Raw genomic sequence first — 23,840 nt, 5'->3', positions numbered from 1 at the left:
GGTGTGGCATCCATTAGTGATACTGGCTGAGCATTTCCCACGCCCCCATCCCTCCCTGTGACCCAAAATCACCGGTAAGGGGGCATAGGAGCTACCCATACCTACCCAGACTTCTGGAGCAGACACCAGAGTGTCAGGGCCAAACAGTCCAAATAAGAAGGTGATGGTAAAGACTGTAGGAGTGGACTCACCTAGGCGACTACCTCCAAACACCTGTGGGAAGGACCGTTCTGGGTAGAAACAACTGCAGAAGTCCTTACCAGGCACTGAGAGAGCAGTGAAGTAGGGAGGAGTAGGAGATAGCTGAAGGGGGCCTGCAGGTTGCTGAACAGCTTTCTCTGGATAGGTTAGGATGTGTCCTCTGCCAACGTTCACAGCAGCAATGTCCACAATAGCCAAGCTGTGAAATGAGCTTCAGTGTCCTTCGACAGATGATGGATAAAGATGATGCTGTCTATATATACAATGGAATATAACTCGGCCATTAGAAATGACGAATACCCACCGTTCGCTTCCACATGGATTAAACTGGAGAGTGTTATGCTGAGTGAAGTAAGTCAATCAGAGAAGGACAATCATATGGTTTCACTCACATGGGGAATGTAAAAAATAATGAAAGGGATTATAGGGGAAAGGAGGGAAACTGAGTGGGAAAAATTAGAGAGGGTGACAAAACATGAGAGACTCCTAACTCTGGGAAACGAACAAGGGGTAGTGGAAGGGGAGGTGGGCGGGGGGATGGGGTGACTGGGTGACGGGCACTGAGGGGAGAACTTGACAAGATGAGTGCTGGGTGTTATATGTTGGCAAATGAAACTCCAATAAAAATAAAAAACTATTAAAAAAAAAAAAAGGTTGTGTCCTCTGATTTGCCCCTCGTTATGGGCTCTTCTATAGACTATGGCAACTGACCCTGTGGTTTCAGTGGTTCATGTTTTTTTCTCTAAACAGTACCTCCTTCGGGATCCCTGGGTGGCGGAGCGGTTTGGGCGCCTGCCTTTGGCCCAGGGCGCGATCCTGAAGACCCGGGATCGAATCCCACGTCGGGCTCCCTGTGCATGGAGCCTGCTTCTCCCTCTGCCTGTGTCTCTGCCTCTCTCTCTCTCTCTCTGTGACTATCATAAATAAATGAAAAATTTATTAAAATAAATAAATAAACAGTACCTCCTTCCTCCTGGGGCCCAGTAGTTTCTCTTCCAGTCCATGGCAGCCACAGAATCAGGGTATTTTTTTTTATTTTTTTTTATTTTAGAATCAGGGTATAATCAGGTACCAGCAGTAGGCCTTGAAGATTCCCTCTACCATCTTACCAGGTACTGGGTCACTGCCAGCTCCATTGTCCAAATGCCCAAACCAAGTCTTCTGGAAGTGTCAGGACTACATTGAGAGAGAGGGAATCAACTGGGAACCAGGTTCAGGCAGACTGAGAGAAGCACATGGGGGCACTCCGGGACAAGTGGAATATGCATACAGGAGGGCAAGGCCAAGGCAGACATCTTGCTCAGAGGTCCAGATGTGTGTGACAGGATATGGGTACCTCTTCGCACCAGGCCAGACCAAGTAGTCCGTGGCACCTTATACTCTCATCCTCTGTGCTCCTTACTCACCCTTTACAGCATCTCACCCTTCCCAGTCCTGGACCATTGGAAACTCTATACTCTGACCTTGCAGACAGAACTCAAGGGATAAAACAATGCGTAAGAGTCACTTAGACTGCACCCAGGCCAGCCATGGCCTGCCCCCTACTTCTTTTGAGCACCTACCTGCAGGCAGCCATTTTCTCTTTTCCCCCAAACTCCACACCTGCACCTGGCTCTCCTGGCAAACTTCGGGTGTCACTGACAAAGCCACTTCCTGGGGAAGTCTTGTGGCTGCATCACTTCAATCTCTTTCTCCACCTTCACAGATTTCATTTGGGAACTAGGTAGTTGTAATAGTTGTACAACATCAGGAATCTACTTAATGCCACTGAATTGTATACTTTATGTTTTGTTTTTGTTTTTGTTTTAGAGAAAGAAAGAAAGAATGCAAGCAAGGAGGGGCAGAGGGAAGAGGAGAGAAAATCCTCACAACCTTCAGACCATGACCCGAGCCAAAATTAAGAGTCAGATGCTTAACCAACTAAACCACCCAGACACCTCATGTATACTTTAAAATACAGTTGACTCTTGGGACACCTGTCTGGCTCAGTCAGTAAAGCATGCTATTCACTACTATTGATCTCAGAGTTGTGAGTTTGGGCCCCAATGACATAGATGTGCACTCAGGAAAAGAAGCCAGACACTGACATGCAAACCCTGTGTGGTTCTACATATGGACCAGCAAAGCTTGTCTGTGGTGGAACTCAAGATGGCAATAGCTATGAGAGGTACAAAGGACTTCTGGGAGCCCAAGACATTCCAGTTTTTGCTATAAGACTTGATTACCCAGGGTGCTTACTGTAGGAATGATGTGTATGTTTTTCTCTCTATATTACAAGCCTTCATCAAAAGGTTAAAAAGTTCATAGAACAGAAAGTGGGTTAGTGGTTGCCAGGGGCTGGTGAGAAGGGGAATAGGGAGTAAGTGCTGATGGATACAGGGAGATTACTTAAAAATAAAAATCTCTAAGAGTGCCTGGGTGACTCAGATGGTGTCTGCCTTTTGCTCAGGTTATGATCCCAGGGTCCAGGGATTGAATCCTGTGTCAGGCTCCCTGCTAGGCAGGGAGTCTGCTTCTCCATCTCCCTCTGGCTGCCCTCCCCACCCTGTTCCTGCCCTTGCACATGCTCTCACTCTGACTCAAATAAATAAAATCTTTTTAAAAAATCAGAGGAAGAAAAAATACAGTTACAGTACTATACTGTATTTATAAAAATTCACATGTAAGTGAACCTACACAGTTCAAATCCATGTTGTTCAAGGGACGATTGTAGTCAAAGTGGATTATGTTATGTATTTTACCACACACATAAATATCATATTTTAATGAGAACCCTGGTCTGTCCCTGCTGATCTCTGACCTCACCACTTGGCTCCAGCACACAAGCCAACCTATTGTTCCTACCTCAGTGCCTTTGCAGTTGCTGTTCATTCTACCCAGAATGTTCTTCTCCACTTCTATCTGGCTGGTTCTTTCTCTTCCTTCACATTTCAACTAGAGAGAATCAAAATTGTTTGTGCTCACTGCTACATCTATCATGCCTAACCCAGGGCCTGCCCCATCATAGGCACTCAGTAAATGTGTAAAAGGACAAAAAAGAAAAAGGCGGGGAGAGATCTGCATGGCGAAGTCAGTTAGGCATCCCACTCTAAGGTTTCAGCTTAGGTCATGATTTCATGATCGTGAGACTGAGTCCAGTATCAGGCTCTGTGATGAGCATGGAATCTGCTTACGATTTTCTCTCCCTCTCCCTCTAGCAATCCTGCTCATGCTTTTGTTCTCTCTCTCTAAAATAAATCTTTAAAAAAAGAAAAAGAAAGAAAGAAAATGAATGCATGAAGATCATAACTGTCTTGACCCTGCCAGTTTTGTGAGCTAAAAGATTAGATTAGGATTATCTTATCTTTTTTTGTTTTTAAGTAGGCTCCATACCCAACATTAGACTTGAACTCATGACCCCAAGATTAAGTCACATGTTCTACTGATTGAATCAGCTATGCACCCTTCAGTTATCTTACTTTAATTAACCTTTTTTTAATTGAGTCAAAATTCACATAACATCAAATTTATCCTTTTTAGCTATTTTAATGTATACATTTATGGGGCGCTTGGGTGGCTCAGTCAGTTAAGTGTCTGACTCTTCGTTTCAGCTCAGGTCATGATCTCATGGGTGGTAAGATTGAGCCCCATGTCAGCTCCTTGCTCAGTAGGGAGTCTGACCTAAGATTCTCTCCCTCTGCCCCTCCCTGTACTTGTGCATGCACACACATGAGCTCTCTCCCTTTCTTTCTCAAATAAATATTAAAAAATGAGGTGTACATTCAGTGGCATTTCATACATTTACAATGTTGTACAACCATCACCTCTATCTAGTTCTAGAACTTGTTTATCACCTTAAAAGGAAACCCTGTATCCATCAGCATTTATTCCCTATTCCCTCTCTCACCAGCCCCTGGCAACTACTAACCAACTTTGTGTTCTATGAACTTTTTAACCTTTTGTTGAAGGCTTGTAATATAGAGAGAAAGACATACACATCATTCCTATAGTAAGTACCCTGGGTAACCAAGTCTTATAGCAAAAACTGGAACGTCCTGGGCTCCCAGAAGTCCTTTGTACCTCTCATAGCTATTGCCATCTTGAGTTCCACCACAGACAAGCTTTGCTGGTCCATATGTAGAACCACACAGGGTTTGCATGTCAGTGTCTGGCTTCTTTTCCTGAGTGCACATCTATATCGTTGTGTATGGCCTTGGTTCCTTCTTTGCCTTTGTTGTACAGGGCTTCATCACACAAATACCTACAGTTTGTTTACACATTCTCTTGACTGCACTTGGATCTCCCTCCTGCTGGTGCTATTAGAAATATGGATGTTGGCCCCATACAGGTCTTTCAGCTAGGATTTTCTGTAACTATAATGAGGAGCTAATAAAAGGTTTTATCAGAAGATGACATAATGCAACTCCCATGTGCAGGTTCGCAGGTGGGGAATGGATGGGTGGGAAATGGAAAACAGAAGATAAGCATCCATGCAGGCCAGGCACTAGATCCTCTAAACTGCCCTTTTAAATCACTATATTTTCTCCATTAGTTTCCTGTTGCTACTGTAACATACGACCATAAAATTGGTAGATAGCTTAAAACAAAAATTTAGGGGTGCCTAGCTGGCACAGTCTGTAGTGCGTGCAACTCTTGATCTCAGAGTTGTGAGTTCAAGCCCCACAATGGGCATGAGCCTACTTAAAAAAAATTTTTTTTTTAATGAGCTTACTGTGGTGACAAAGAAGAGGTTATGTGAGCACACAATGATATAGCAGCCTCCTACCAGCCAAGAGAAGAGGCCTAAGAATGACACCTACTTTGCTAGCACCTTTATCTTGGACTTCCCAGGCCTCCAGAACTGTGAGAAGTAAATTTTGGTTGTTTAAGCCATTCAGCTATAGTACTTCGTAATGGCAGCTTGAGCAAACTAATTGACAAATTTCCCTCTGCCTCACTTTTATAAGGATGCATGTGAATTTACATCTGAGCATACCCAAATAATGCAGGATAATTTCCTCATTGCAGGATCTTTAATTACAACTGGAAAGATTCTTTTTAATAAGATAACATTTCAAGGGGCCAGGGATTAGGATGTATACATCTTTGGGGACCATTTTTCTGCCTACTGAAGTCTACATTTCACAGATGGGAAAACTAATCCCCAGAAAATAGGAGTTGTCCATAGCTCCACAATCTGTAGGAGTCCAACCCAATCCTGGGCTTGGGGGATGCCCTCACCCCTTCCGTCTGCTTCCTTCCCAAGGGAATCTGCAGCTCCCAGGAAGGGCAGAGAGGGAAAGGACAGGAGACATCCATAACCCAGAATTCCATCCCTTTTCCTGCAAAGAGGAACTAGGGCTCCTGAAGGAAATTACTAAGTCCAAGACTAAACAGGAAGAGTCCCAGGTGAGCCTGGAACATCTTGTTTTTGTCACAAAATAAGTGCCCAAGGAATGACAAGAATGACAGGAACATGTTAAAAGGACACAGAAACCAAACCTGATGATACAATTCAAGCATTTAAAAAAAAATAGTGACTGTCATTGGCTGACATACAATGAATCCTTAAAGGTTCTCAAAGAGCCAGGAAAGTAAGCCCATCTGTCACATATAATGTCACTTTTAAGCCAGCCCCTCACTCTGGAAATTCAGCACTGATTCTGCCTTTCCAAGGGGAACTGTATTTCAGTTCCAATTCTTGCTTACTTAAATTCTAGAATTCAGAAAATATTATTCCCCAACCCATAATAAGATTCCTGAGCAAGTCAGGATTATCGATTATGTACACTATGAGGTGACTAGAGAGAGGGTGTGGTATGAATACGATCATCTGAGAGGGGGCACATGAGTGGGCAGTAGATAGGCTGTCACTCCCACATTAAGGTCAGCAATACTAAGATTGTTCATGAGATACAAGGGGACCCATCCAACACTCTCTGAGAGGTTCTAGCCAGTGTTTGCCTGAAACCCAAGTCTTTAGAGCTAGTTTCTCATTCATGGGAGCTAATGAAAGGCTACAGGAAAGGAAACAAGTAGCCAGTGGGCTCATCCAGGAGTAGAGGTTGTCCTGACAGAAACTAAGGTCTACTATTCTTTAATTGTCTTCACAGAGGGGCCTATAAATCTGTAGCCAGACACTGGGAGTCGCTCTAAGCAGAAACAGATGCAGACTGTACAAATGAAATTTTAAGGTAAAGAATAATTTTCTAAAACTGGATAGTGGTAAGTTGCCTGGCTGGCTTAATTGGTAAAGCATGCAACTCTTGATCTTGGGGTTGTGAGTTCAAGCCCTACATTGGGCATACAGATTAATTAAAAATAATAATAACCTTTAATAAAAATTAACTGGATTGTGGTGATAGCTGTACAATGATGAATATTAATTTGCTAAGACTCTTTGAAGAATATCTATAATGGGTGTATTCTATGGCATATAAACTATACCTTAATACAACTTTTACTTATTTATTTATTTTTATTGAAGGAGTTAGGTTTTTTTTTTTTAAGATTTTATTTATTGATTGGAGAGAGAGAGCTAGAGAGCAAGAACCGGGAGAGAGACAGAAGGAGGAGAAGCACACTTCCCGCTGAGCAGGGAGCCCAGCTCTGGGCACAATCCCAGGATCCCGGGGTCATGACCTGAGCTGACAGCAGATACCTAACTGATTGAGACACCCAGGTGCCCCTTAATACAGCTTTTATACAAATGCCCTGGATAATAAGAACATGAAAAGATATTCCACACCATTAGTTATGAGGGAAAAGCAAATCGAACCATTATGAAGTACCAATTCACATCTACCTTAGGGGTGCCTTTATGGTTCAGTCAGTTGAGTGTGCAACTCTTTTATTTTTTAAAAATATTTTATTTATTCATGAAAGACACATAGAGAGAGAGAGGGAGGCAGAGACAAAAGCAGAGGGAGAAGCAGGCTACATGCAGGAAGCCCAGTGTGGGACTCGATTCCGGGACTCCAGGATCACACTCTGGGCTGAAGGCAGGCACTAAACCGCTGAGCCACCCAGGCGTCCCCAGTGTGCAACTCTTTTTTTTTTTTTAAGATTTTATTTATTCATTCATAGACACAGAGAGAGAGAGGCAGAGACACAGGCAGAGGGAGAAGCAGGCTCCACGCAGGGAGCCCGACGTGGGACTCGATTCCGGGTCCCCAGGATCACACCCCGGGCTGCAAGCGGCGCCAAACCGCTGCGCCACCAGGGCTGCCCCCCCCCCCCCGCCCCAGTGTGCAACTCTTGATCAAGGTTGTGAGTTCAAGCCTCACATAGGGCTCCACACTCAGTGGGGAGTCTACTGGAAATTCTCTCTCTCCCTGCTCGCCGCCCCCCGCCCCCTTCTTAAATAAAAATGGGACGCTTGGTGGCTCAGTGGTTGAACATCTGACTTTGGCTCAGGGCATGATCCTGGAGTCCTGGGATTGAGTCCCTCATAAGGCTCCCCACAGGGAGCTTCTCCCTCTGCCTGTGTCTCTGCCTCTCTCTGTGTCTCTCATGAATAAATAATAAAACCTTTAAAAATAATAAATTATTAATACTTTTTTTTTAAAGGGACTCACAATAGTGAGTCTTAGCAGGAATGTGGAAAGATTGGAACCCTCCTTTATTGCTGGTGGACATGTAAAATGGTGCAGACACTGATAAAAAAAAGTTTGGCTATTCCTCAGTTAAACATAGATTTACCATATGATCTAGCAATTAACTTATAGGTATATACCAGGGTTCCTGGGCAACCGAGTCAGTTAAGTTTCCAACTCTTGGTTTTGACTCAAGTCATGATCTCTGGGTTGTGGAATCGAGCCCTGAGTCAGGTTTCATGCTCACCCACGGAGTCTGCTTGGGATTCTCTCCCCCTCCTTCTGCCCCTCTCCTCATTCTCTCTCTCTCTCTCTCTGTCTCTCTGTCTCTCTGTCTCTCTCAAATAATATAAAATCTTTTAGGGGCACCTGGGTGGCTCAGTCAGTTAAGCATCAGGTCAGGTCATGATCCCAGAGTCCTGGGATCAAGCCCCACATCCGGCTCTCTGCTCAGCAAGGAGCCTGCTTCTCCCCCTCCCTCTGCCTGCCACTCCTCCTGCTGTGCTTTCTCTCTCTCAAATAAATAAATAAGTAAAATCTTAAAAAAATGTAAAAATCCAATCATTTATTTTTTTGAGATTTTATTTGTTTATTCAGGAGAGAGAGAGAGAGAGAGAGAGAGAGAGAGAGAGAGAGAGGCAGAGACACAGGCAGAGGGGAAGCAGACTCCATGCAAGGACCCCGACATGGTACTTGATCCCGGGACTCCAGGATCACACCCTGAGCCCAAGGCAGACACTTAACCACTGAGCCATCCAGGGATCCCCAAAAATCCAATCTTTTAAAAAATATATAAGGAGGCACCTGCGTGGCTCAGTTGGTTGCGTGTCAGCCTTCTGTTCAGGAAATGATCCCAAGTTACTGGGATGGAGCCCTGCTACATGCTCTCTGCTTGGGGGTGGGGGGAGTCTGCTTCTCCCTCTGCCTGCTGCTTTGTCTACTTCCTGTGTGCATGCACATTCTGTCAAATAAAATCTTAAAAAAAAAGTATAGGTATACCCCCTAAATTGAAAACAGGTGTTCAAACAAATCCTCCTACAGGAATTTAGAGCAGTAGCCAATTTATTCACAGTGGCCAAAGGTGGAAACAATGTCCATCAATTGATGACTGGTTAAATAAATGTTATGTTTCCATATAATGGAGTCTCATTCAGCCATAAAAAGAAGTGAACTGATATGTACTATAATATATAATGTAGATAAGCCTTGAAAACATCACTCCAACTGAAAGAAATCAGACACAAAAGACCACATTTTATATGATTCCACTTATATGAAATATCCAGAGTATGCAAACTCATAGAGACAGAAAGTAGATTAGTGGTGAAATGAAGCGAGGGGGGAAGGGGGCAGGGGGAAATGAAGAGTTACTGCCAGTGGGTACAAGTTTTTATTTTTGATTGAGCAAAATGTTTGGAACTTTATAGAGGTAGTAGCTACACTACCTGTGACCACACTAAAATCCACTGAGTTGTTCACTTTACTTTGTTATGATTTTATTTTTTTATTTATTGAGGGGAAAGGGCAGAGGGAGAGGAAGAGAGAATCCTAAGCAGATTCCATGCTGAGTGTGGAGCCTGACTTGGGGCTTGATCCTACGACCCTGAGATCACGACTTGAGCAGAAATAGAGTCAGATGCCTAACCACTTGAGCCACCCAGGCGTTCCTGAATTGTTCACTTTAAAATGGTTAATTTTATTTTATATGAATTTCACCTTAATTTAAAAAGGGTGAGTGGAACTTCTGGATCAACAGGGAGCAAGGAATCTGAGCGGTTCTGAAAGGGTTCCTGGCAGAGACAAATAAGCTGTCAGGGCCCATTTATGGATAGCTGGTGTCTTGGGAATGGGGACCAGGCATGCTAAGGAGTGAGGAAGCTTTTGAAATCAGGCAACTAGGAAACCATTCTTGGTTTTTTGGGTTTTGCTTTGGGTGTGGAGCCCAACATAGGGCTCAAACCCACACCCTGAGGTCAAGACCTGAGCTGAGATCAAGAGTTAGATGCTTAACTGACTGAGCCACCCAGGTGCCCCAAACTTGCTGTTTTCTTATGATTTATTTATTTATGGGACGCCTGAGTGGCTCAGGGGTTGAGTGCCTGCCTTCAGCCCAGGGCCTGGTCCTGGAGTCTCGGGATCAAGTTCCACATTGGGCTCCCTGCGTGGAGCCTGCTTCTCCCTCTGCCTGTATCTCTGCCTCTCTCTGTGTGTGTCTCTCATGAATAAATTAATAAAATCTTTTTTTAAAAAAGGATTTACTTATTTATTGAGAGATCACACAAGCAGGGGGAAGGACAGAGGGAGGGAAGGAGGGAGAGAATTCTCAAGCTGACTCCCCGCTGAGCACAGAGCCCACATGGGGCTCCATCTCATAACCCTGAGATCATGACCTGAGCCAAAATTGAGTTGGCTGCTTAACCAACTGAGCCACCCAGGTGCCCTTCATCCTTTTTTTTTTCATCCTTATTTTTAAAAGATGCATCCTGACATTAGAAGAGGAGAGTTGAAGGGCGCCTAGGTGGCTCAGTCAGTTGGGTGTCCAACTCTTGGTTTCAGCTCAAGTTATGATCTCACAGTCATGGGATGGAGCCCCACGTTGGGCCCTGTACTCAGCACAGAGTCCGCTTCATATTCTTTCTCCTTCTCCTTCCCACTCATTCTCACTCTCAAATAAATAAAATATTTAAAAAAAAAAAAGAAAAAAGAGAGTTGAGGAATGTCTTTTTTTTTTTTAAATATTTTAGTTATTTATTTATGAGAGACCCAGAGAGAGAGGTAGAGACATAGGCAGAAAGGGAACAGGCTCCATGCACGAAGCCCGATGCGGTACTCGATCCCAGCACTCCAGGATCACATCCTGAGCCAAAGGCAGATGCCCAACCACTGAGCCATCCAGGCATCCCTGAGTAGTGTGTTAAGCACAAAGAGGGAAGGATAGAGAATAGTTTATATCGTGAAGGAGGGAAGGGTTTAGCAGGAGGACAGCTGGTAAAAGCAGGACTGGAGAAGCTCCTGCCTCAGTTACCCACCATGGCAGGGAAATGCTTTTTAGAACTGAAGCCATGGACACAGCACCTGAACAGAAACCATTAACAGCCCAACTAAACAAATTTGACAACATCTGGGTGGCACAGAAGCCTAAGGCAAAGTGACCCAGACTTCATATTGTGTGATTCCATTAATGTGAAATGTCCAGCACAGACTAATCTATAATGACATTAGATTAACAGTTGCCTGGGACCGAGATGGGAATAGGAACTCACAGTGAATGGGTGGAGGTTATCTCATTGGTTACAATAGAATTGTTCTAAAACAGGAGGATGCTTAGGGTTACACATATGGCAAATTTACTAAAAATGATTGGATTTTATGTACACTGGAAATGGGAGAATTATATGAAAGAGTTGGTGTCCAAAGGGAGGTAAGGCTATATTTGGACACCCCCATGGTGAGGCAATCTTGTCAATGTGTGAAGATGTCAAATCCTCTATGCACAGGGGGCTCCAAGAAGCAGTGATTGAGGAACATTGATTAAAATAGAGGGGCACCTGGGTGGCTCAGTCAGTTAAGTGTCTGACTTGATTTTGGCTTAAGTCATGATCTCAGAATTGTGAGACTGAGCCCCACATCAGGCTCTGCACTCAGAATGGAGCCTGCTTCAGATTCTCTCTCTCCCTCTCCCTCTGACCACCCTCCATGCTCTTTCTAATAAAAAATAAATTTAAAAATTTAAATAGAAACATATAGGGCAGCTGGCTGGCTCAGAGGAGCATAGGACTCTTGCTCTCAGGGTGGTGAGTTTCAGCCTCATGAATGGTTGTAGAGATCACTTTAAAAAATAAGTAAACTTTATCTTTTTAAAAAGATTTTATTTATTCATGAGAGACACACACAGAGAGAGGCAGAGACACAGGCAGAGAGAGAAGCAGGCTCCATGCAGGGAGCCCGATGTGGGACTCCATCCCGGGACTCCAGTATTGCGCCCTGGGCTGAAGGCAGACGCTCAACCGCTAAGCTACCCAGACATCCCTAACTTTCTTTTTTTTTTTTTAATGACTTTTATTCATTTATTTATTTAGAGAGAGAGACTGTGAGCACAAGCAGGAGAGAGGAGTAGAGGGAGAAGCAGACTCCCCATGAGCTGGGAGCCTGATATGGGGCTCTATTCCAGGACCCTGGGATCATAACCTAAGCCAAAGGCAGATGCTTAACTGACTGAGCCACCCAGGTACCCCTAAACATTAACTTTAAAAAAGTTATCACATGTGAAAAAAACGAAACAAAACCAAAAACATTAATCTGGCTTCAGTAGATCTGTTAAACTGAGGATAAAACAAAAGGCCTTTAAGGGACAGAAGTGCACAGGTGTGCCACCTTGAGGGGCTTTCTCCTTTGCCTACAAGCCTTACTTCAAAAAAAAAAAAAAAGAAAAAAAAATTTTTTGCCTTTTGTGTGTGTGTGTGTGTGTGTGTGTGTACTAAAAGTAGGGAAAAAAAAAAGGACAGGGGCTACTGGTTGGCTTAGCCAGTTAAGTGTCTGACTCTAGTCATGATTTCAGGGTAATGAGATTGAGCTCTGTGTCGGGATCCATGCTCAGAGGGGAGTCCGCTGGACATTCTCTTCCGCTACTGCTACCCAGGCTCGTGCTCTTTCTCTCTCAAATAAATAAATAGATCTCTAAAGAAAACGGGCAAAACAAGAACATTTGTTAATTTGGGGGTGTAAGTGTTCCAGTATGTGCTGTATTGTACTTCGTGTTTCTTGTTGTTGTTGTTTTTTCTTTTCACTTTTCAAAATTAAATCAAGAACCAGTACAGGACCCTGTGCAGGGACCCAAGAGGAGTGACAATGGTAGTTGCGTTATGATGATTATTACTTTCAATTTAGGTCTCCTATTTTCCCTGTGATTTCCTCAGTTCTCTGTCCACGGACTAGCAGGATGTTCTGGTCTTTTACATATGAAAGCAAATTAAATATTTTCTCTCTTATTGCAAATATCCCTTGTCCATTTCCCCCTCCACCCCTACTTCAACAGTCCTTGATCCCTGTCTGGATATTTCTTTTTTGATAAGTCCTGTAGGCATTGCATTATCTGACCTACTGCTCCTATCATCTTTCATACACTTCACCAGGGCCTGGGGCTGGGTTATCCCTAGCCCTCTCCCAAGCTTCCAAGACCTTATCAGTGTAGAAATGGGATCCTGTTGTTACTCTTCCCCTACCCCAGAGGGTTCCCCATTTCCTCTCAGTCTTGTCAGGAGGGCTAGACCCTCCACAGCTGGTACCTACCTGCCTTGCCCGGGACCTTCCTGTCTCTATCCTATCTGCCTTGTACTGGGAAGCATTTTTCCAGAGATGGGCTTTGTGTCGGACCCCTGGCCAAGGGGAAGCTCCTGGCAGATTGAGGTATGTACTTGAATCTTGGGACCTGCATCCCATATCTGGCACCATCCAGCCCCATTAGGGTAGGGCTGGGCTTGTAGACAGTGGGACCTGAGCAGTGTTTACCTGTGGGCAGTGGCTGCCACTGAAGGAGATCTTGTGTGAGAAGCTAGTAATGGAGGGTGGAGGGAGATTGGGAACCCTGAGCTGGGAGCAGGGACTGAGCCTTCTGACTTCTGGCCTAAGCTGTGTGTGTGGTTGTGAGGGGGGGGTGGGGTATCAGGGCTTCCTGCCTCTTGGCAGCTGAGGAGGCCCAGTCAATTAGTAGCTTAATTTCCTCTCCTTTCATGTGTCTGTGACTGTTGAAATCTCTTCCCTTGATGGTCTGTCAGCTAGTGCCACCTGCCCCTCCTCACCTACTGCCACTAAGACCCTAGGACCTGGCCTAAAATTTCCAATATTTTCAGGCCACATTGATCCTAACTTGGCTTATTAAACCTGTGTCCTTAGATATATTATTTATTCCTCAAAATGCCCCCACAACCACTGTGATAAGGCCTTTGGAGAGGAAAGCAAAACAGATGGCTCCTCAAGGCTTGTGATACTGGAGGCTGTAGCTCCCACTTCTCTTGCTGCCTGAGACTGGTCAGGATTTGTGTTTCTCTCTCCTGCCTCCTACTGGACCAAGTCCTCCATCTCACCCTCATCCACTAAGACCTCTGAAGCCACCAGTGTCCTCTCCTTCCTACCCTGAATCCTATCCCCTATCCTGTCCCCTTCTGGCTTTCCCTGCTGAGGTCTGAGCAGCCATTGTTGCCCTTTCGGCCTCCTGTGTTTGCTGCTCCACTGGATCCATTGCTCTCCCCATAGTTCCTTAAACATGCAGGTGGGACTGTGGTCCTCCCGCTCTCCTCTCCCAACTCCACAATCCCCATAGCAGCCCAGTCCACAATTCTCTTGCTTTCTTCAACTTAGGAAAGCCACTGTTCCCCATAAATGCCTTTCTACCTGCCTGAGGTTGTTCAAGCCATGTGTCTGAATGGTTCATTCCCTTTCTCACCCCTGCATCCCTCTGCTTGTAGGATGGGGTAATAAGACCACCAAGGTGGCTGATAGATGCTGATAAGGCAGAAATGAAGCATTCAGCAAGGGAGAGGCAAGGGGAAGGTATTCATCAGATGGAAAAACAGTGGCATTTATCAGAAACTTACTGTGTGCAGACCCTGAGTCTCTGGCAGCTTAATCCATTTTCTATTGCTACTTAACAAATTACCACAAACTCAGTAGCTTAAAACAACACCCATCTATTAGCTTACTTTTCTGCTGGTCAGAAATCCAGGCAGTGACCTCTGCTCTAGGTCTCACAGAGGCTGCAATCAAGTTTTGGGCAGGACTGGGCTCTTATCTGAAAACTCTGGGGGAAAATTGGCTTCCCAGCTCATTCAGGCAGTTGGCAGATTCCAGTTCTGTGTAGTTGTAGACTGAGGTCCCATTTTCCTTGCTGGCTGTCATGTGAGCCTCTTTTCAGATTCTGGACCCCCCCCCCCCATATTTCTTGTCACATGGGGTTTCAAAGCCCCTGGAATCCTTCTACTTCAATTCTCTCTTTTTCCCTCCTCTGCCTTGAAAGGCCTATGATTACCTTTGGCCTATCCAAGCAATCAAGGATCATCTCATTTTAAGGTCAGCTGGTTAGTAACCTTAATTATATCTGCCATGTACTGTTACTATGTATAAGTCCTGGATATGGGGGACACCTAGGTGGCTCAGCAGTTGAATGTTTGCTTTCAGCTCAGGGCATGATACTGAGTCCCGGGATGGAGTCCCAAATTGGGCTCCCTGCATGGAGTCTGCTTCTCCCTCTGTGTCTCTGCCTTTCTCTCTCTCTCTCTCTGTGTGTGTGTGTGTGTGTGTGTGTGTGTGTGTGTCTCATGAATAAATAAAATCTAAAAAAAAAAAAAAAAAGTGCATGGGCAGTCCCAGTGGCGCAGCGGTTTAGCGCCGCCTGCAGCCCAGGGAGTGATCCTGGAGACTCTGGATCGAGTCCCACGTCAGGCTCCCTGCATGGAGCCTGCTTCTCCCTCTGCCTGTGTCTCTGCCTCTCATTCTCTGTGTCCCTATGAATAAATAAAATCTTAAAAAAAAAAGTGCAAGGAATCTTGGAAGGGGTATTTTAGAATTCTGCTCCCCTATGACTTACAATGTCCCAGAATCCTGTGGAATCAGGCCCACGACAGGGTGAAGCTGCTGTTAGCACCTCCTTTCCTGATTCAGTAGTAGTAGCAGCAGCTGCCTGTCAAGGTGAGGGACACAGATGACTCCTACCCTTACAGGCCCTGTGATAGAAGACAGGGAGGCCTTCATTCAGGAGAGTCCCTGGAGGAGGTAGTGGCAGCTGAGCTATGTGAGAGAGTGCTACAAAAAGAGGGAATGGCACGAGCCAGCCTTGAGGTAGGTAGAACCAAGGAAGAATGAGCAGTGATAGGATTGGAGAGGGGCTACTGAGGCTGCGCAGGCCATCCGGAGGGGCCCAGATTCTGAATGGCTGATCTAAGGCCATTAGATTTAAGTTTTAATAAGGTTCCTCAGGGCATGGGCCACAGGATAGGCTGCCAGTACGGACAGTGGTTCCTCTCTTGACCTTTAACACATCTACAATACAGCTGCCCAAGATGGGAGGCAGGTACTCTAATCTTGTCCTCATAGGTGAAGCTAAATCAGCACCCCTCCTCCCCCCATGCTGTATTCCACACATACTGAACAAGGCATTGGGTCCTCTGAGGTCTCAGGAATCTTCTGACTTTTTTGTCGTCCTGCCTGCCCTCTGGCCCTCATGAACAAAGCTTAAAGCTAGGCCAGCCCACCATTCCAGCCTCACCATCAAACCTGGTTCACGGTGTCCTGGATAGCCATCCCCATCAAGGTCCTTGAAGACCACGGCTGTTTCCTCTGTCCGCACAGCTCTTCCTACATATTCTGTCCCCTAAAGTGACTTCTGGTCTTTGGAGTCAGGCTGGTCATCACCATCCTGGCAGACGCACCACGCATCTCACCCCTGCCCTTCTTTTATTCTGAGGTGTCTCTCAGAGTCTGCATGCAGAAGGCACTTAGTTCAATATCCACTCATTTATTTGTTCACCTCCTGCCCTGGGGCAGGTGGGCCTGCTGTGTGTGTGAGGAGGTAGGGGGCATACAGACAGGCCACCTCCACCTTCTACCTGGACCCAGGCTTAGAGACAGAAGGGGCGGAAGGTGGTAGCCAGAGCCTGGGGTGGTGTCTGCTCCCTCATTACACTCGTAGCCACCGGCGGGAGTGGAGGTAGGCTGCAGAAATGTCTCTGCTCTCCACGCAGGGCTGGAGTCCGGTGGACCAGAGGGCGAGCCCTACTGCTGCTTTCATTCATGTTAAGGGCTGAAGGCTGCCACCTGGGGTCGCAGTGCAGTCTGAGCCAGCCAAGACCAATCTGGGGCTTCAGACCGCATTTCCAGCCTGGGTCGCAGCGCTCCAGCTCCAGCACAGCGGGGAGCGCACGGGGGCGTGCCCCGCGGATGGACAGCGCTGGTCCCTTCTCTACCCCGTCCCTATGGCGACACTGAAAGCGTCCTCTGGCACAGACATTCCTCGCTGCCCCCGCGCCAGAGCCTCTGCGACTTTAGTTCCGAGTCTGCTAGAACCGGAAGTGCAGCCTGGCAGCGGCGGCTGATCGCCATAGAAACACCGGAAACGTGCTCTGACCTAGCGCTCCCCAACTCCACAGCGCCTACGGACTTGGGTTCCGCCAGTGTCGCAGCCTGAAAGTGCGGCCTTGTCGGTGGCGAGCGGGAGAAGACCACGTCCCGGCCTGGTGCCTGAGGAGGAGCCGGAGGTGGGGTCTTGCGGGCATCCCCCTGCTGCGGGGCCCACCGGCGGCGGGGCGTGCCAGGGGAGGGGTACCGGTGCTGGGCCTGGAGCGCACGCTGTGGACGTGAGGGGGCGCTGCAGGATGGGGGCATGGCTCTGGCAAGCGCGCGGAGGCGGGAAATACAGGCTGTCCGGGTCTGCAGCGGATGCAGGCGGAGCGCATCAGAGAAGGGGCTCGCGGTTCAGGGGAGGGCGCGAGCAAGTGAGCAGAGTGTGAGAAGGGTGCTTGGATCAAAGTGTATGGCGTGGGCAAAGGCGTGGCAGCGCGAAGCGGCGCCATACCCGGGAGGGTGGGCCTTTGTTCTGAAGCGCCAAGAAGGCCGTGCAGCTTCTGGACTGAACCAGAGACCGGGAGCAGGGCGGAGGTGGGTCGGAAAAGTCAGGCTTTAAAGCCGTCCGGGTTAATGCGCGGGTTTCCGCCCCAGTCGCCCAGGCACGGATTTGAAGTTCTTTAGATGGTGGGTGAATGAAGACGGGGAAAGGGCTGTGGCATAGATAACGGCACGTGCAAAGACTTGGCTTGTTTGAGGGATTGCCAAGAATTAATTCATCGCCATGGAGGGCTCTGAGCGCTGGAGGGTCCCTATCTGTCAGGTCTCAACAGGCTCCCTCTGGCTGTCGCAGGGAATAGACTGGGAGGCGGGGGAACACAAGGAGATGACTCCGTCAGCCTCGGCCAGCGCTCCCAGCGGTACCGGGGCAGTGGAGGTGTGCCAAGTGATCTGAGGGTGAGATATGGAGCATGCGAGAAAGGGAGGTGCTTCCGGCATGAGAAAACGGGGAGGGGGTAGTGAGACACCATTAGACCCCGAAGGTTAAGAGAGGCTACAATCAAAAAAAAAAAAAAAAAAAAGAGAGAGAGAGAGAGAGAGGCTACACTCTAGGGCTGTGTGACCCTGCCTGGTTGGTGGAGGAGTGGGTGAGTGTCAGGGTGTGTCCTGTGTCCTGACTGCCCTCCCCTAGATTGGAGGTGTGTGGGGCTCGGTGCTGGATGAGCCAGGTATCCCAACTTTGATAGAGGAAAGACTGAGTCCTCATGAGCATGGTGCCTGCTTGGGGGAGGAAGTAGCAGAGCTTCTTAGATTCCTGGAGTCCTGGAGTGGGGTGCGGGGGGATCCCCTCCCCTTTCCGCTGAGGGTGATCAATGCTGGAATTAGGAGGCCAAAGTTTTCACAAGAATCATCCTGATCTGGAGACTGCTGCTGCTCCATCTTTGCCCTCCCAATCATACACCGTGAACAGTCCACACAAGCCCCCTCTCTATGCCACACCCATACCTTGTGTCCTACAGGCCATATCAAGATTCCAAAAACACCAGGCTGCTGGAGGTTCTTCCCTATCTGCTGTGCTGGGCTTGGCCAGAAACCATGTATTTTTCTCTTATAGGACACTTGCGAGGCTAATGCCCAACCTATTCTCAACCCTTCGTGACTATGCACACCCTGAATTGCTTAGTCCAGGAGTCATTTCGTGCCACCTCAGCCCCTCGAAGACCTCTGTATACACTAGTTAACATAACCCAATTCTGAGCCAACAGACCTGGGTCTCCACTGGGCCTCGGATGCTGCAAGTTTGGGGGATGTGACAAAGGGAAATCAAAAAGAAGCCAGATGGGGAAGAGTCACAGCTAGCTGGGGTGGGGAGTGGGTAAAGTGTGCAGCCCATGGGGTATGGGGGCCCCTGCAGTCTTCACAGAGTTGCCCCTGGGAGGGGGACTTGGGGGAGGTTTATGGATTTGGAGTTAGGGGAAAGGGGGGGCAATATAGGGGAAGCTGAGCCCTGGACCCTGCCTTGAGGAGTAAGCAAGACTTGAGAAGGAGGCAGATCTTTGATATTCCCAACCTTGTAACAGGTGTGCTGGGGGCTTAGGAGGTGGAGCTGCAGAGGTCCTGGAGATTGGGAGTGGGGGTTGAGGGGAGTCCTGCGTATGGGAACAGAACTGCAAGGGGCCTTTTGGGGATGGCTGAGGTTCCCAAAGCCTGGGGTTGTGATGTGCCCATGGGCCTTATCCTGTGATAAGGGCTCAAGGGACAATGGGGCGGGGTCCCCAGCTGACCTCCCCGCCCACATCTCCTCATCCAGTGCAGATGGCGGCAGCAGAGGCGGTGCACCACATACACCTGCAGAATTTCTCCCGCTCGCTGCTCGAGACCCTCAACGGGCAGCGGTTGGGCGGTCACTTCTGCGACGTGACTGTGAGGATCCGCGAGGCTTCACTGCGTGCACACCGCTGTGTGTTGGCTGCTGGCTCGCCTTTCTTCCAGGACAAGCTGCTTCTCGGCCACTCCGAGATCCGCGTGCCACCGGTGGTGCCGGCGCAGACAGTGCGCCAGCTTGTCGAGTTCCTCTACAGCGGCTCACTTGTGGTGGCACAGGGGGAAGCACTGCAGGTGCTCACGGCCGCGTCGGTGCTGCGCATCCAGACAGTCATAGACGAGTGCACACAGATCATTGCCCGCGCCCGTGCCCCGGTCCCGGGGGCTCCTGCACCCCTGCCCACGCCCGTGCCCCCACCTCTTGCACCTGCGCAGCTACGACATCGCCTGCGCCACCTGCTTGCCGCGCGCCCTCCGGGCCACACCGGTGCCGCGCATAGCCGCAAGCAGCGCCAGCCGGCACGCCTGCAGCTGCCGGCGCCCACTGCGCCCACCAAGACAGAGGGGTCAGATGTCGACCCCTCCCTACCGGCAGCCCCAGATGATGGCGGTGATGGCGACGAGGAGACCGATGATGAAACCGACGGCGAGGACGGCGAAGGCGGCGGCCCGGGAGAGGGCCAGGCACCCCCTGCCTTCCCCGACTGCGCCGCCGCCGGCTTCCTCACCGCTGCCCCTGCCAGCGCGTGCGAGGAGCCGCCTGCACCTGCCGGCCTCTCTGACTACGGCGGCGGCGGCCCCGGGAGGGATTTCCTTAGGGGGGCTTCGGCGGCGGAAGACGTATTCCCGGAAAGCTACGTCCCCGCTTGGCAAGATGAGGATGGCACTGCCGCTGAAGCCTGTGCCACCGAGAACCCGGCTCCGCCTGACTGTGTCCTGTCTGGATCCCGTGCCCCGGGCGTGAAGACCCCTGGGCCCCCAGTCTCGCTTTTCCCATTTCATCTGGGCGCTCCTGGGCCGCCTGCGCAACCTCCTCCCGCGCCCTCGGGGCCTGCTCCTGCCCTCCCCTCCGCCTTCTACCCCGCACTCCAGCCTGATGCGGCCCCCAGCGCACCTCCCGGGGAGGCTCCAGCCCCGCCTGCTGCTCCCGCTGCGGCCCCCTCGGCCACCCCTGCCCGACCCCCAGGTACGGCCGAGCCACCTGCCTATGAGTGCAGTCACTGCCGCAAGACGTTCAGCTCGCGGAAAAACTACACCAAGCACATGTTCATCCACTCTGGTGAGCTGGGATGAGTCTCTGAGCCCCTTGGTCTTTGGAGATTCAAGCCTGAGGGAGAACTGGGTACTGGGCAAGTGGGGTGGATACACTCATGAGGTTCTGATGCTTTTCCCTGACCCTAGGGGAGCTTGGAAATTGAGCTCTAGATGTGGGCAGAGGGGAGTCCCTTTCACATAGAGAAGCAGGCACTCTTACCCATCCCCTACCTCCATTTATTGATGCTGGGGGAATTCTAAGGCAGGGTTAAGGAGCAGGAACTTGCCCAGAACTTTTGGAAAGCTGGCAGTGGAGCCTTTAGTCACCAGGATGGAGCTTGGGCTGGTCAGGAGGGATGGAGTCTTGGCAGGGGTACATAGCCAGGTTGGGGAACAGTGCTTCAGGGAGCTTCCTGGTCTCCTGGCTATCAGTGGGTCCAGTGACTGGGACTAGATGTGAGGGAGGGTGAGTTCACTAGCCTAGGGAGAGTGTGCAGAGTCAGCAGAGAGGTAGCCTGATCCGGGGTAGAGAAGGGAGATGGGGCTGCATTGTGGGAACCCTGAAGCTGCAGAAGGAGGAAGGGGAGCTCCTTGAAGACCACGGAAAGGTGGCCTAAAACCTCAACGTGTCTGAGAGGCAGCTCTGCAGTGGCTGAGGAAGAGGTACAGAGTATGCTAGGGTGGTCCAGTGGAGATTGTGAAGCTAGGTGCTGAGATGGTGGCTGGCAGGTCCTGGGGGAGTTGCAGGATGTGTAGGGTGCTCCCTAGGGGCTCAAGTGGAGGACAGGGGTATGGGATGTCAAAGACTGCTTTCAGGGATGAACTGGATGCTGTTAGGAAAAGCAAAGATTTGGCTGGAAGTTCTGTGGGAGTGGAGTGGGGAGTTCTGCAGGGTCGGAAATTTGGGATTTCACTGTGAATGGTGGGGAAGGCATCAATGTTCTGAGGTGGAGAGTGATGTGATTTACAGTTTAAAATCCCCACCTGGCTGTCTTGAGGATGAAGGAGAGAGGATACAGGCATAGGTGTTCAGCCTGTGGAGAGCTGCCAGGGGCCTCAAGGTAGTACCAGCCAAGATTTGCCAACTTTGTGTAGCCTTAGCCTGGTGCCAGGCCTTGCCCAGGCACTGCCCTGCAGTCCTCTGCCACTGAGATAGGTTTTTTGTTAATACCTGGTGACTCCAGGGGTCAGTGCAGCTTGTGCTGTCACTCCAGGTGCATTATAGCTGCCAGCAGACCAAGGTTCTGGGCAACAGGGGCTTCCAGTAGGAAGAGGGCAAGTATGTATCTGTCTCTTCCCATAAAAGTGTGCTGGGCCTTGCCAGACTGTCCCCAGAATGGTGGCCAGTGATCAGAGAGAATTCAGAACGTTCCAGGGGCATAGCAGGAGTGGGGGGAAGGAAAGTCCGATGAGGTGGGGGGAGAACTCAGTGGTCAGTCCTAATGGGCACTGATGTCCCAGGCCAGCAGGATTTCCAGTTGGGAGAGTACCTGTTAGAGTTTGAGGCCCCTAACCACAGTATCCTGGTATGACAGTAAGGATCTGGGAAAAGGGCTCCCCGCTGAGCGAGGTGACATACTGGGTCATGTTAGGGGCGGTCCCTGTTGGGCAGGAAGGTCCCGGAGTAAGGGGTGGTTCGGGAGGGGAGGGACTGTCCCTAACAGACAGGGGGATTCTGGGTTGATGGGCAGTCAAGAAGGAGAGGGGAGTCATTGCCCAGCAAAGGCTCCTCAGGCCCCTTCCCAGCTGACGTACGTGCGCGGCATGCCCTGTCGCCCACAGGGGAGAAGCCCCACCAATGCGCCGTGTGCTGGCGATCTTTCTCGCTGCGCGACTACCTGTTGAAGCATATGGTCACGCACACAGGCGTGCGTGCCTTCCAGTGCGCTGTCTGCGCCAAGCGCTTCACGCAGAAGAGCTCTCTCAACGTGCACATGCGCACGCACCGGCCTGAGCGTGCGCCCTGTCCCGCCTGCGGCAAAGTCTTCTCACACCGTGCGCTGCTCGAGCGCCACCTGGCCGCGCACCCTGCGCCTTGATCCAGGTCTGGGCCTGGCTACACCCACCGCAGAATTGACCACGCCCCCGCGCTGTAGGCCACCCTCTTCTGTGTTAGGGGACCTCCCATGGAACTAGCCCACAACCACTGCCAGACCGGTAACATCCCTGCCGAGCCGGCTCATACCTGCCTAGACGCCTTGACCACATTTCCATCACCAAGCCATGCTTTCCTCGAAGCGCAGGCCTTCCCTCTGCTTCCACTCTTTTCTCCAGACCTGACCAGGGGTCCATCCCTTCATACTCCTCTCCTTCCTCATGGTTAGACCCTCCTGATGGTGGCAGCCTGGGGCTAGGGTTGGTCAGGGACCCGACCACCCCTGAGAACTGGATCATCACCAACCTAAACTCAGACTGACTGCTCAGACCCTTGGGCCAGGCCCAAGATTTGTGGCACTGACTCCTTGTGTGAGTGGGTGGATTCTGTAGCTGCTCCTCTGCTCCATGCCAAGCTGGGCATGATCCCTGGCTCCCCACCCTGAACTACGCCTCCCTCAATCTGGCATCTAGGGGGCTCAGGTGGGCCCATCATGGACTGGGACAGGGCCTTGGGACTCCCACTCTCTAATAAAGTACTGTGGGCCATGGGTTCCAAACCCAGAAGCTGTGAGCTCCCAGACCCAAGCGTTTTTCACCATCATAGACTGGCTGTGGGTGTAGGGGCTCAATGTTTCCGTCCCTAGGCAGCTAACCTAATCTCCCAGGCTCCCCAGGCAGAGACAGGATGGTCTGCTTGGCCATCTCATACCTCTATTCTCTGGGAGGGAGTGGGATGCACATATGACTGGCACTTGACTCTTCTAGAGCCCTAGGTTCTGTGGGGAGAAGTACAGGCCAGCTTTGAGGTGTGTCTGGAAGAGGGAAGCCATTTGTGGGAAAGATGCTGATTTTGGAGCCCCTTTCCCCAGATCTTTCTGACAGAATCTCAAGGCCCTTTGGGCTTTAGGCTTCCACTCCCCTATTCTGATGGGCATCGTGATTGAGTACCTTACTTTTGGGGGGAGTCCAAGGGAGTTTTGAGGCCAGTTTGCCATGTGGGGATCTGAACCCCAGGATAACTACCCTGGCCAGAAGTTCTGAAGTACAAGGGAGAGGGGGCAAAGAAGGAGCAGCAGCCAGGACCCTTGGGCTGCTAAGCAGGCAGCTGAAGATACTGATTCCTGGTCGCGAACCAGCGTCACAAGACCCCACATCAGTTCAGCTGCCAGCCCAGAAACCAGCCACTGTTCTGCTTCCAGAGCATTGGTGTTGTCTAACCTTGGGTGCCCTATCTTAAGGATTTGGAGCAGGTGGAGCGGAGTTTGAGCTGAAGACCTGTGGGCTCCTAGGTCAATGGCAGCACCTCTCTGATCTCCCCATCTGTGACTGTCTCCC

General features: G+C 49.7%; 1 protein-coding gene and 2 long non-coding RNA genes across 13 annotated transcripts; 2 read left to right on the top strand and 1 right to left on the bottom strand.

Moving 5' to 3' along the window:
- Positions 1-260: 260 nt before the first annotated feature.
- LOC140594156 (uncharacterized) lies at positions 261-16,841 on the bottom strand. Its single transcript, XR_011994670.1, has 3 exons — positions 16,036-16,841; positions 955-1,115; positions 261-454 (listed from the first exon to the last, which is right to left on the bottom strand). It is a non-coding gene; the product is annotated as an uncharacterized lncRNA (long non-coding RNA).
- On the top strand, positions 433-1,136 carry LOC140594159 (uncharacterized). The gene is made up of 2 exons (XR_011994685.1): positions 433-552; positions 952-1,136. It is a non-coding gene; the product is annotated as an uncharacterized lncRNA (long non-coding RNA).
- ZBTB45 (zinc finger and BTB domain containing 45) lies at positions 16,597-23,069 on the top strand. 11 transcript variants are annotated; one of them, XM_025984371.2, is made up of 4 exons: positions 16,921-17,023; positions 17,683-17,786; positions 19,141-20,433; positions 22,191-23,069. In XM_025984371.2, the coding sequence occupies exons 3-4, from the start codon at positions 19,146-19,148 to the stop codon at positions 22,445-22,447; spliced, it is 1,545 nt and encodes a 514-aa protein (XP_025840156.1). In that variant the 5' UTR covers positions 16,921-17,023; positions 17,683-17,786; positions 19,141-19,145; the 3' UTR covers positions 22,448-23,069. The 11 variants fall into 11 exon arrangements, with proteins under 11 accessions (XP_025840158.1, XP_025840154.1, XP_025840156.1 ...); XM_072721762.1 differs by having other exon boundaries at positions 17,653-17,786; XM_072722103.1 differs by having other exon boundaries at positions 16,923-17,023; positions 19,146-20,433.
- The last annotated feature ends 771 nt before the right edge of the window (positions 23,070-23,840 follow it).

This window comes from Vulpes vulpes, chromosome 1, assembly GCF_048418805.1.
Source record: "Vulpes vulpes isolate BD-2025 chromosome 1, VulVul3, whole genome shotgun sequence".
Classification (NCBI taxonomy): domain Eukaryota; kingdom Metazoa; phylum Chordata; class Mammalia; order Carnivora; family Canidae; genus Vulpes; species Vulpes vulpes.
The sequence above is the reverse complement of the archived record's forward strand: the minus strand, read 5'-3'. Positions and strand labels throughout refer to the sequence as shown.

Coding starts and splice junctions, on each gene's coding strand:
- ZBTB45 (XM_072722037.1), top strand. CDS start 19,092: ATGGGGCGGGGTCCCCAGCTGACCTCCCCGCCCACATCTCCTCATCCA. Junction 20,434..22,190: donor GCACATGTTCATCCACTCTG/GTGAGCTGGGAT, acceptor TGTCGCCCACAG/GGGAGAAGCCCCACCAATGC.